The sequence below is a fragment of the Buteo buteo genome, chromosome 11, assembly GCF_964188355.1.
Source record: "Buteo buteo chromosome 11, bButBut1.hap1.1, whole genome shotgun sequence".
Classification (NCBI taxonomy): Eukaryota; Metazoa; Chordata; class Aves; order Accipitriformes; family Accipitridae; genus Buteo; species Buteo buteo.
The window spans coordinates 15,453,033-15,466,839 of record NC_134181.1 but is presented as its reverse complement, the minus strand read 5'-3'; the positions used below and the strand labels follow the sequence as shown (position 1 = coordinate 15,466,839).

The 13,807-nt window shown below is 36.7% G+C and overlaps 1 protein-coding gene across 3 annotated transcripts in view; it reads right to left on the bottom strand.

Annotated features, from left to right (window-relative positions):
- Positions 1-2,977: 2,977 nt before the first annotated feature.
- Positions 2,978-13,807, bottom strand: part of LONP2 (lon peptidase 2, peroxisomal) — a 57,695-nt gene continuing 46,865 nt past the window's right edge. For all 3 annotated transcript variants that reach the window (XM_075040181.1, XM_075040182.1, XM_075040184.1), the window contains exons 13-15: positions 8,003-8,210; positions 6,492-6,682; positions 2,978-4,621 (exon numbers count right to left, since the gene is read on the bottom strand). In XM_075040181.1, coding sequence (XP_074896282.1) covers positions 4,400-4,621; positions 6,492-6,682; positions 8,003-8,210 — 621 coding nt within the window. In that variant the 3' untranslated portion in view covers positions 2,978-4,399. The remainder of the gene's footprint in view (positions 4,622-6,491; positions 6,683-8,002; positions 8,211-13,807) is intronic.

Below are 13,807 nucleotides of genomic sequence, written 5' to 3'. Positions count from 1 at the left end.
GAAGGTATTGTCTTACACAGTATTTGTAATGATAAAACCAGACCATTTGTTGTTTTTTTTTTTTTTAAAAAAAGGCAGTCAGAATGAGATGTTTTCAGTCTTTTTATATTTGTCATTAAAAGAATACCTGGCAATTAAAAAAAACCCCACCTTTTGCTTTTTGCTTTAGCTCAAAGTTTGACACATTGATACTCTTGCTTAGTGTCTTGTCTTTTGGTTGTTACTAAAGTAACTGTCTTGAACTGATTTTTGTATATTTTAGTGACATGATACACATGACAATGCAAATAATCTCTTACAGGTGTGATTCACCAGCCATAAAGGCTTTTGAAGGATATTGGGCTTTATGCAGACTGCCTGTATGTGAAAAATTTAACCACGAATGTATATGGTATTTGTGTTATAAAACATAGAGACAGAAAAAAAGAGTAAGGTGAAAAGCTGTTTCATCTCAAGCTATTTGAAAGAAATCTTTGTCAAACCGAGTAGTAGTGGACATCTGTTTGGGGACATAGTCTGGCTATTAACTACTTTTGTAACACATTAAAATACAGTTTATTTACTGTGCACTGTCTTAACTTTATTATCAGAAGTTGATCTGTTAAGATAACTCTTGTTCTTATTATTTTGGTGCATGATGAGGTAAGTAGTTCTACAGGTAAGGAACATAATATCCATCAGGCTGGATTAATAAAATACTACAGAAATAGTTGGCTTCATGTAGTAAAAGTTTCACTCCTTACACTTTGGTATTTAGGATGTTCAAACTGTGCACAGATATCATTTAAAACATGTATTGGTACCTTGTGACAGTAGATAAAAGCTTCAAAAAATCCTGCAATCTAGCTTTTTTTTCCTTACGAATACACAACCAATTGTTTGCAGTCTTCTAAATTCAGTAATTATTCTCACCTAATTAAGCTTGTCTACATTTACCTCAGGTTTGTCTTCTGGTCTTTGACAGAAACTTGGCTAAATACTTCAGATATTTTTAGAGGAATACACTAACCATCTCACTTGCTCACTCATGACTGGCTGGTTTGGACTGAAGTTTGCCTGCCAAGGTTATCTGATTTTCAGCTCTCCAGTTGTGCGAAGAAAATCTAGCTGAAAGCCTGTAAGAACCCTCTGCAGTCTGAGACTTAGGCTTAGGGAGTAACAGGGCTGCATTAGCACATGAGTTGTGTAAGACTGTTCTCTGCTGCTGCTTGTACTTGGAATGGTTCAACTTGTGTTGTGTCCCCAAAAGAACTGTGAATCTTCAAACCTTGTGGCACTGAGCTGCAGTGATTTTGGTTAGGCTAGAATGGGCTGAAGATCACAACTGTACTTTTGAAGGGGACTTCAAAAATTGCATTTGTAGTGAGCTTTAGAAGTTAACTGGTATGGTCAGACAGTTTTTTTCATGTTTTACAGATGACAAATGCTATAGCATAACTAATGTACACTGACTTACTGTGATGTAAACTAGTATCACTTCATTTGGTGTGGGGAAAAAAAAATCCATGTAAAACATCTGATGTTCATCATCAGATGGAATGATTAAACAGATTGTACTTCGGTTCAGATCCTCAAAAGTATTAGAAGCCTAATTCAGTGGCTTTCCTCTAAAGAGTTTGAGGATCCGGTAAGTCAACTACACTCTAGACATCTGTACAGTTTACTACCTTATCTAAAATAAATGGTGTATTAAAGTCTGGCATTGTCTTAACATTAGCTATTTATTTTAGTACTATTTTACTTTGCTGTATTGGGAAAGAGTATTCAAATTTGTCTTTAACAGATGAAGTGAAATACAGTAGATCTCACATTTGTCTACTAGCACTACCGCCATTGTTTTTCATTGCCCTTTAAAATTTTTAAAACCCAAGCCTTAAAAGGAAAATGTTTGCCAAATGTGGATGTTAATATTTGGGTTCCGTTTTGACATATTTTGCTAGTTCTTGTTTGCAGTAGTGCTTTAAAATTAAAGCAGGTGAACTGTTTTGTATTGCTGCCTATACTGTTGTATTATCCAGTATCTTTTCAAAGCTGCTATGATTAAAGCATGAATTGCACTAGTGGGATAGTTATTATCTGTAACAATTTATAGTGTGGCTAGAGGAAAGGAGCCATCACTGCTTTCTTTTTACCTTTGATAAGCTTTAGCTATCTTACGGTATATTCTGAGGGACACATGTTTAATACCAGGTCCATTTAACTGTCACTTGCAGAGCAATCCCTAGTGTATTGAAATTACTTTAAAAGGTCTTTACTGTTCTGGCTTCCTGCTTGCACAGATTGTTATTCTTCTTGACAGTGTTCAGTGAAAGCAAAAGAAAAGGCACTAAAGTGTGTCTGTACTATCCACTATAATGGGTAATGCTTAAGTTTTGTTTAAGTAATCTCAACAAAGTAACATAACAAGTCAGCTCTGCAAGCAGGAACATGAACAGCTGTAAGTAAATGCCCATTAATAGCTTCAGAGTGGCATTAAAACCCTCACCTTTCAGATAAAGTCCAATGTGGACAAGACTTACAAATTGGAGTGCTGTGGCAGACAGAAGGTCATTGCTTAACTTTTCTTGGGAGCAACTCCCTGTTCTTCTGTAGTGAAATTGCTGTGGAAACTTTTTTTTTTTTACAGTACTTGCCCTCTTTCTTTCAAAAAAAATGCAGTTTTTTCTACGTGTATAAACAGACTGCACTGGAATTCCATGCACGTCTGTTTTCTCACTAGTGCAAAGTAGTGCAGGATTGTTATTTGATCTGCATTAAGTTTGGTAAAGAATTTTTTTTTTCCCCCTACTGGTTTTGATTAAAGGCAAAGCAGCACATTAGTTACTGTACCTTTCTGGTGTTTTACTGATTGTCTAGTTTCTTTGCACTTTTTGTGTTCAAGTATTTTGTAAGGCAGAAAGTAGTCTGAGACTCTGTGTTTGTTGCTTCTTACCCTTGGAACTTGGCTAGGGAATGACTAAGAGTAGAATTCTTAAAATAGTGAAACAAAAGGGGGGTTTATTTTTATCATTTTATTAGATGAAGTTGTAAAATCTTTTGTACATCAGATGCAAAAATACCCAGGGAATTTATTACTATCAGTGCTATTATGTTCCAGGCAAATCAGCTTTCAATCTATGGCAATGAAAGCAAAACAAACTATTATGTTTGATTTATAGGCTGTTTCTATAATAGGCTTTTGTCACTGCTACAATTTGCATTTCATAAGCATACCTGAGTTTGTTTCAGAATTAATGAGCAAGAAGAGAGTGTAACATACCGGGTTTTCTCTTGTAGTCAACCCTACTATAAAACAGTGAAAGTCAAGGATCTTACATAAGTTTAAACTTCTATCTTCACTAACATTCAAGGGAAGATGAGTGACAAAGCTATCACCTGAGATGGGACACTGACAGGACTCTTAAACCTTAAGTAAGTTACTCACAGTATTGCAGCACCTAATGCAGTTTAATGATCTAGCATTTTCTTGGCATGATTTAAATGGATTTAATTTTTATAGGCTAAACTCTGAAGGTAGGCATCCCAGAATCAAGTTGATTTATATCAGGTAAGAATGAAGGACATGTACTTTGTCCCTCCAAAATGTTACCAGGCTTTTTCATAAAGTCTTGGGGTTTGCTCCACCTACTTCTGGTGCTGTAAGTACAGCTGCGTGTATGTGAACGTTAGTGCGTTATCTCCCTCCCTACACAAGAATTGGTACATTTCAATTCTCCTGGAATTGCTTCCTGTATTTAGGTTTGAAAAATGATGTCTGCATTGACCTTGCTACAAACTAGAACTGAGTGCAGAAAGGACTGACTTACTTCATTTAGACCATATTGCTTCTATTCAGATCCCTTAAGCATATTTTTTAGATTTTAGAAACCTTGTTTTTCCTCTGATGCTACTGCTCCTTAGCATAGTGAATATTACTTCCTAAATAAGTAAACCCTTGTGCTAAATCAGTTTGCTTTTGGTAACAACCCCATCTATTAGACTCTCCTGCTGTGCTGTGTTTGCTGCAATTTGTGTTCTCTGAATATAGCTCACAGAATTGCATATTCTTCCCTGTTTGTGGGTGTGTCCTTTTTAAGGATGTAATCAGCTGTTGACATTTATAGACATATATGCCAGACAAGCTAAGGAATTCTCAACAGCTCCAGCTTTCTTATGCTTGAATCTATCAGGAAATGAGTATTTTTTTCACGATTCTTTGCTGATGATAGTAGAAAGCAGCAAATGCCTCTAAAATGTGGTTTCAGGTTGTTAACTGCAGAACTAGTATTTTTATTTTGATTGCATTTACACCCCCCATTTAAACAATCAGGTTTAGCTCATAGTTATACTTGATACATATATAGCTGATTGTTATTGATCTCTATTAAATTTGATACAGAAGTAATCTCAGCCTGTCTGCTTAAAGTTTACTATTCAAATGCTCAACTCTGGGCTTAACTGCAAATCCTCCATCAAAAGCTGCATTAAGAACTTCATCTAGACAGCTTGCCATAACAAAAGTCAAATCTTGCCGTACATTCACTGCAATTTCTTCAAGATCTTTTTCATTTCTTTGAGGAATGATAATTCTCTTCAGTCCAGCTCGGTGTGCTGCCAGGACTTTGTCTTTAATTCCCCCAACCTAATAAGGAGAAGAAATATATCTAAAAAACCCATGACACTAATCTAATAAAGTAATTATTCTAACAAATCACATCAGGAGTTAAATTTTAATGAAAGGATCTCCCCCCCCCAATCATTTAGGAAAGCAATTAAAAATGCAACAGTAGTTTTAGCTCATTATATGTTTAATGAGGGAAATATGTTAATATGCTACAGTACCCTTTCTATAACAGTTAATAGCAAGAGGAAAAAAAAATCAAAAAATTAAAAATTAATTTAGGAATGCAGGTACAAGAATATCAATAGTGGAAAAGTCATTACTTTTCAGGATTTATTTTGTTCTTAAGAAAAATGGCCTTAACTCAGTTTTTTCATATGGCATGCTAAAATCCTGCACCTATATTAGCACAGATGATTTTCAAGATAAAGGCAGTGTTGGGCTTAGGGGGGAAATAGTCTTAAGGATGCAATGCCACATGATAAGTTACTTCAGTTATAGAACAGAAAACGCACAGAAAAGCAAACCCATGCTCCAAAACTGCAAATATGTCTTTGTGCTAGAAAAACAGGCACCACTTCAATAAGACACCTGTTTGAGTGAGTTAGTTTGTAATGAGCTATAAAGAGGGGTTTTAAATTAGTTTTTCATTTAGACACAGCTGTAGCTTCTTCCCCTTGAACTCTTTTCTAATCCTACTTAAAGACCATCTTATAGAAGAAACTTGTAATTTTACGATGCTTTAGAGGAAAGGAAAGCCTTGTGTTATAGCACAAAGGGCAAAACTGAGGCTGCTATAAAACAAGGTAGTAGTTAACTGTAAATCCTCATGGTGATCACTCTAGTCTGGACAATGCTACATACTTACTTACCCCAGTGCTTGCTTTCAGGCAGCAGATGCAGTTAATGGCATGCTCCTATGATTTAAGTTACTAATAATAGTAAGATTCCAGACAACATTCAGAAAGAAGGTAAACCTGGTTTAGTATTTACAGATACCTAATTTTTGCACCCACCTTAAAACAGTAGGCAAAATCTGGTCACTGGTGCAATAAAGGCAATTTATTTGGGAAGCTAAGCGAACTTGCACCAGATCAGAGTTAATGCAGAGTTTATTTTTCACTAGAGCCTTGAACAACAGGCAATCTTGTCTAAGTGTCACCAGAATGCTATTTCAGAGATCATTCCAGTCTGCTACCTGGCCATGTTATCTCTGGTTTACTGCATGGAACAAAGTACTGTTTTCTAGCTTCATCCTTCCTTTATCCATCAGTTGGTATGAGATGGTAACTCCCATAGCTGCTTAATCACTTAGGCCAGGCTCCATTTGATACTTAAAACTAAAACTGTATCTGTTTGAATACTTCCCTTTGCCCTCATGCTTTGAAAAAGCTTTATGGTAACACCATTCAGCTAACTATATACAAGGAACAAAATTTAAGAAGAATCTAAAGTACATGCAGAGAGATGGTTTCAAGAGTAACCTATATGCAATTACTGTAAGAACTTTAAGAAACATCTTTTCAAAGAAAGTGGAGGTACTTCTGCAGGAATAGTTCGAGGAAGCATGTTTAGAAATTGCAATACATATTTTGGAACCATCTTGAATTTTAAGATTTCTAGGTTTCCTTTCTAACTAGTCATTTTAATGTGCTTTCCCTGAAAACAGTGTCAAGGCTAGCTTTAACATAAAATGCAAAACAGACAGATGAGTGGTAAAGTACTACAGCAGGCTGGCTTCCATCAGCTTACAACTGCACCAGAAGAGACTGGATTGCTGCTAAGGAATGATCCAGCAAGACTTTGCTTTTGTAAATGGCTATAAGCAGATTTTATATCCAGAATAGGGAGAATTAATACAACTTAGCTTTTTTTCTCAAATGATGCTTACTGGAAGAACAAGGCCTCTTAGTGTAATTTCTCCTGTCATGGCTACATCTGAACACACCAGCCGCCCACTGAAGAGTGAAGCAAGGCAGGTTACTATGGTAACACCAGCAGATGGTCCATCTTTTGTGACAGCTCCAGCTGGGAAGTGCAGATGGATGTCAGTGTTGTCAAGGAGATCAAAACTTCCAGAAGCTTAAGGAAAAAAAGAATGGTTTGAATGTGAAAAATCTAAACCCATTTTGTTCCTGGTCTTTATTCTAAAAGCCCACCAGAGAACTAAAAGTCTTAACACTATTTTTAACAGTAGGCTGAAAAAACAACACTATATTGCAGAGGCCCTAGAAAACAAACAAAAAGAAAACCCAGCAAGCCTTCCTACATCCAGATGCCTAGACAAAACCATAACAAGTTAACCAATGAGCTCGGCATTCGCATGTGTTGGGAAATTCAGAGTAGGGACTAATGTAGAAACCAAGGAATTCCTACATAGAATTTTTAGGGATTTTTATGTCATAAACCATAAATGTCAGTTGGCAAAGAACACAAAATCAGGACTCCACAGAAACCCAGCATTAGCCAATATTGTAAAGTAAATCTCTCATTTACATCTTTTCACCTTACTTAACCTGTAGGACATAAGAGTGTAAACTAGAGAGGTAGATGTGTATACAGTCAATGCCAGCAGCATTTCATATTTTAACCTATCTGAACTTCCATAAATAATGACAGATACTGACTGGACAATTATATGACTATTCAGCAGATGATCAAACTAGAAAGCACATTTCTGGAACTCTTGGGAGGTTCAAACAAAAACCAAAAGAGTTAAAAGTTTCCTGGCTAGAAGTCCTATTGCACTGCAGTTCAACAGCAGCCATACAAACGCAACTAATGCTCAAAATATTAAAACTTAAGACTACGAAAACCTACTTTTAACAGAAACTGTGCCTTCGTTTTAGAGGAAGACTACGGACTTGTGTATCTATATCTATGTCATAATAGTACTGCTGGAAAGCTTGAATGTAAAAATGAGTAAGAGGCAGTGTCTGCCACAAGTAAGGAGAAGCATCTTCAGAGGCTGTCCACAGCCTTCCAGGTTATTGCAGGGAGGGACTGGCCAGAGTGGGAGAATCCACAGTGACAACTCATGTTCTGCCTAGACCCACCTGTTTCCCAGGCCACTAACACCTCAGCTTGACAGGAATCAGGAAAAGAAGTACAAAATGGAACTCTAGAGCTGATTTCATCTTCAGTGTAGCACTGACTGCTGGAAAACCCTTTCTCTGTTAAGGCAACACTTAATACATTTCCACAACAAATACGAGTAACTTCACTATTACTCAGCAATGTTACAATCTGCTGAATTACTGAAAAATACCACATTTTGGGACGTTTAATTTCCATGCAATATTAATGCTTCCTTTATGGGCATCCCTGCAATAAGAGGCCAATGGATGCATATAATCTCTACAATGCAATACAGCTAGACGTTGTCATTTTTTCCCAACTTACCATTGGTTAGCTGGTATCTCTTTGCATTGCTGCGCAACCAGCTAATTGCAAGATGCGCCGACTCCTTCATAACATCTCCGAGTTGACCAGTCAAAGTAAGCTGACCTTCTCCATCCATGCGACTAGCTTCTACAAACATGATCTCTCCCCCTAAGGGAGTCCAAGCCAAGCCTATGGCTACTCCTGGCTGACTTAAGCGTTCAGACACCTGAAGGAAAACAACACAGGAAACAGTTTAGGAAATACTTGTAACAAAACTATTGCAAAACCAGTTTGATAGTTGCCTTCAAAACAACTGTACCCATTAAAACACAAAAGTTAAGCCCAAGTGTCTGATCCTTTTTTTTTTTTTTAATGCAGCAGTAATTCTGCCTTATGTGTAAACATTAATTACAGAATAGGAGCTGTATGTGGCTGCTTAGCTTAGGGCAATGGCAAACATCTGTTTTTATATCATTCTTGAAACCTTCCACACCCCCAAAAGTTCCATGAGAATTTTTCTCTTCAAAGGACTTCAAGTATTTAGTCAATCCTGACTGAATGCTTATATGACTTAAGCCATCTGCTAGAGGTATATTTGCCGTGACTCTGTTACTGATATGAAAAAGCCACTTTTGCTCCCGAATGTTACCTAAAAGCCTTTTTAAAGGTGGCTGCATTGCCTGAGCTACTGTCAAGACAACACACTGATTTTGTTCATTGCAAATGTTTATGAATAATTTTGAATAATGAAAACATGAGCCTGACAGCAGGCTAGATATGAAAGAGGATGGGAAATCTGACTACCTCCCATTAGTAATTGCAAGTAGTTAAGCAAGCTCTACTCCACACAAGAGTATGACCTACTTACTTATCTAAAAGTCCGCCTATGCCCAGTTACTGATGAGAGTAACGGAGGTCTCTCAATCCTATCTCCTGTGTTAAGAGAAGGGAGGCAGGATACTTTCCATGAAAGTTCCAAGTTTTGATTTTTTTTTCCCCTTCGTCTAAGAGATTCTTTTAGAATATACAGAAGGTCCTTTTGTTTTCCTGAGCTTCAAGGAGGTGTAGAAACCCTGATGAAAGTTCATACAGGTATTCAGCATATTCTGAACCACTAAGTTGTGTATTTATTACAAGGCAGAAAAGAAACTGGATGAATTTTTACTGTGTCGGGCAGTGACTAGAGCAAAAGACAAATACTCCTTTGTAAAATAAAGCAATAGGCCCATTTTAAAATAATTTTGCTTCTTACTGAAATGCAGAATTGAAAACTAATTTGATTCCTTCCTGAAAGGGATGAAATCTTCATTAAATTGTTTAGAGGATTTAAAGAAATGTTTCATTTATTGGACAGAAATCAAGTCAAAGGAGCCTCACAACAGAACCATAGTAAAAGAATTCAAATTCTGAAATCTGCATTTGTACTTATATTAAAATTCTGCACTGCACAACTCAACATAATCTTAATGCTTTCATTTTGCTTCCTTCCAAGAGTTAGCAGAGAAGTAAACTAATCAGACTTTGAACAGACACTGGAAAGGCAAAGCTCGGTATACACAAAGTTGACTTGCTTTTAACCATCAGCCCAGCTGCAAGATCAGAGAAATCTGTAAAGACTCCTTTACAGCCATGTACCTTAGGTCCAGAGGCAGAAATACTTGTATGGCCCTGCTGTGAGCTGGCTGTATTAGAAATACTTTGATTTGCGAGCTCCAAAGACAGTAAGTCATTACATATTCTAGTCCCTTAGTAAAATGCCTCTCTGTTAGCCCACTAGAAATGCTGCTGCAACTCCCCAAGTAGTACATGGGCCTGAAGTTTTGTAAGTGAAACAGCAGCAGTAAATTACCTAAGCAGAACAATATAGCTTTCCATAAGATTATCAGAACAAGAACTCTCTAAATAGGAGCCAAACGTTAACATTTCAGTATTGGGCCGAAATCTATCCCCATCATAAAAATAGAATCAAAATCAAGACCATAAAATTCTTAATGCTCAGTTTCTCTTTCCTGTTTTGCAAATAGAAAACAGCTTCCTTTATGCAATAAGAGCGAACAACTATTCACTCTACAGCTGGTACCTCTGGTTACTGGCCAAGAGATGCACATTTTTTAAAAAAAAAAAAAAAGCTCATTCACAAACACACAAGTTGTGCTACTTGTAGCTGTAGACAACTCAGACGCATGAGCAAGTTGTTCCTTAGCCGTGGACAACTTGGATGCATGAGCAAGTTGTTCCTGTCATCTAAGAGAATTGGTGAAGCAATAAAGAAAAAGCATTTCAAGTCCTAGAAAATGAAATTAAACATACATGCTTCTTGTTACAAGTTCTAATTTTGTATTATATGCTTTGCTAAATGCTATACTGAACTATCAAGCACTGTCTTCTAAGTTTGATGACTAAAATTTGAAATGTGACCCTCATTCAGGATCACTGTTTCTTGGTTTGAGGGAAATTAGCACACCGCAGAGCCACGGTGCAAGTAGTGCCAACTCTGACTATAGCAAAGCTATGCTGACCCAGGAGCTCCTGGCGCAAACAAGACTCCAGCTGTCGAGAGGGACAAGCAGCAGAGGCCAGTGGGACTTGGTGTTACACTCCTGGATCTAGCTGACAACCAGGTAAGTTAGCAACTATACTTATCTCACACTAAAGCAAAGGAAGCCACACATCCGCTCTCCTTGGTTCTCTTGTGGCTCTCAGTTATCTACATATTTTGAACGACATCATGCCATTTGCTTTTATTAGCATAATTTAGCTAGAATGGCCGTCTCTTTTTCTAGCATTGAAGAAAATTGTACATAATAGAGTGCTTCATTCTTATGGTCTCAAAATACCTCATCTTATCAAGCATTTTCATCCATTCCCTGTATCTTAATAGTTACAGTGACTTAGATTAGTAATTGCTTAGTAACTCAGATTAACAAAATCAATTCATCCTGGTTGCACTGAAAACCAACAACATTGAAGCATTCTCCTTGACAGTTGAGACAATCATGTATTTTGGCAACCTGTCATGGTTTCAAACATAGCAGGTATAATGAACAAAAGTAACTGTCCATACATTCTCCCATCCAAAAGTAGCCATCAACAAGGTTTGTTGGTTTGGGGGTTTTTCTTTTCCTTTTTTTTTTTTTTTGGACTGGATGTTAGCACCGGCTCTAACTGTGTATCAGTTCAAAACAGTTTATAGAATTAATTCCACTGTTTGAGAGCTCAGGGGCAGAAAATAGTGAACATGACTAAAGATCAAAACCCAAAAGGTTCTAATCACTCATCATTTCTCTCACCTCAGTACAAACTCCTTCATCTACCCTCTTCCTACTTTCACAAGTAAGTTGAGATCTTGTAAGAGAAACTAGGTGCGTAGTAAGTGTTAATCACCTTTCAACCATCATTCTTTGCACTGGTAGACTCAGAGGCCAGCACCTTCTCTTGCTGTACTGCTAGAGACTGTACTACCTCTACTGCAACCTCCTCACCTGAATATTAACTGATGCACGTTGACAGGCGTATGTATAGAAAACACCCTGACAGCTTTGATAACTGTCTTCAGAAAAGACCCTTGAAAATCCCTAAAAACACACACGCACAAAACCCCATACAACCATACAATACTTACAGGAAAGTATGTTATATTACATTAAACATACCTATGAAGTGTTAGAGTGAGCTCCACAAGACTCAATCACTCCTGGCACCTCTGAATAATTTCTTCTCACAAAAAGTCAGAGGAATTTAAGTTAGAAAAAAAATCCTTACTTATACTTTTTAAACAACTTCAATCAAAAATGACCATTAGAGTCAGCTGATGACTGGTCATGTCTGTCAGATGACAGAAGAAGAGGTCACTGACCTACATAAACAGTTGTGGTTTTGAAAATTTTTGTAGATGAGACCACCCCAGCTACAATTTAGCTGTAATCTGAGTAGATGAACATATTGTCAGATACATTTTAGCTGCCTGGACACTGCAAAATTAAAGTCTTAACATTTAGCTCAGTCAGTTATTTTAAAATATTTAAGGTTATTCTAAGATAAAGGAAAAGAGACATCATCCACAAGTCTGCAGTTTTGGAGTTACTTTATAATTCAGTGTAATTGACAAAAAGCTATTAAGTCACTGATTCATAATGGGAAGATAAGAACCAGTCCTAAATTACTTGCTGGCCTTTAGCATCTTTGTTATGCTTCCATAGGTTCTCCCAACCTGACTGTACAAACCTTTTTTCTAGTCTACTCGCCTGATTCATTCCCTAGCAAACTACTGCAGGCAAAATATGTAACAGCAGCTTCCCTTAAAGGGAGGATTTCCCAGAAATATCACCACAAGACTGATATTTCTTAGATAAAAATGCCTATCTAAATCGGTGTTTTGTACAGGTTTTACTTCTAAAAAATAACCTAATTTGTTTCTTAATTAGAATTGTGTATGTCCCATGAAATAGAGCTATTCTTTTATGGCATCTGCACTTTCATTTCCTAGAATAGGTAATTTCACTGACCTGGAGCTTCTGTCACTTCAACTTCACTCACATTATGAGGATACAGACTAATTCTGATGGGCCTTCCTGTGGTGCCAATAATGTTTTGTTAACTGAGCAGAATTAAGTGTTGAAAGAAAGAAAGAAAAAAAAAGTGCTAAAATCCAAGTCAAATGAGAAATATTTGTATATTTGGAATTAAGAACCACACTTCAGAAATTTTACTTGCACTACTTAGTCCTATAGAAAAAGGACAAAATAGCAGAAATTATTTGACAACACAGCCATACTACCAAATTTAAATGAATAATCAACTTCAGAAAAAGTTCAAAACTAGGCAGAACATCTAAGGAAAGTCACATATTAGCACATTTCTTGGCCTACAATCTGATTTTTAAAAAGTGTGAGAAGTTCATATTTGTTAGAATTAATTCTACTCTTGACTGACTACTAGGAGTAGAGTTGTAAGTGACCAGAACTTTTGTACAAATTTACAAAATTCAATTTATTTTTTAGCACCTTTATGAAACTAATAAACATCACTTGTAGTAATCAGCATACTGGCTTGAATATTAAGTTCAATTTACTACAATGGCTTCATGTGCATCTGCTATTTAAGCACTAAAAAGCCAAATGATCCTGCAGCGCTTTAGCTCCAAAGACCAGATGTCTGAAGTATATAACATACTTCAAAATGAAAGTTCAGATAGAACATTATTTCTCTGAAAAATACCCACATGCTATTTTTCAGTAATTGTTTCTAAAAGTCAGGTAGTGAGAAAAGACTAGTAGCAGACTAGACTCCACAGCAGTATTACAAATAGTCTGATGGCTACAGTCATTCCAAATCAAGCTAAAGTATATCCACACTACCTTCTTAATTCAAATGGCCTTGAACTGTCTTGTGTGATTTTATTATTGGGTATAGCGGCTTCTGAGGGATGAAAAGAAAGAATGTAAGCTGCTTACAATAAAGTCATTTGCTTAAAGAGCAACCTCTTCTAATTTCTAAAAGTAAAAAGAAATAAAATCAGAACACAAATGACCAATGTGAAAAAACCTCAGCCAAAAGAGCCATAGTGTCTATTGATCACTTGACCTTCCTTGCCTCCCATTCCCCTCAACTTCCACTGTTACCATCATCATCCTCTAACACAATCAATAGTGCTGTCTTCTTTCAACTTGTATCCTCATTTCTGTCTCTTCATTAAGAATCTCTTCCATGATAAAATCTTCAAATACATCAGTTCAGGTCTAAAAACTGACTCATTCCTTAACAATCATTCATTTTCTCCCGCTTCCCTTGCATATCTTGTCCCCTTTTTGTCCTCCAAATCCC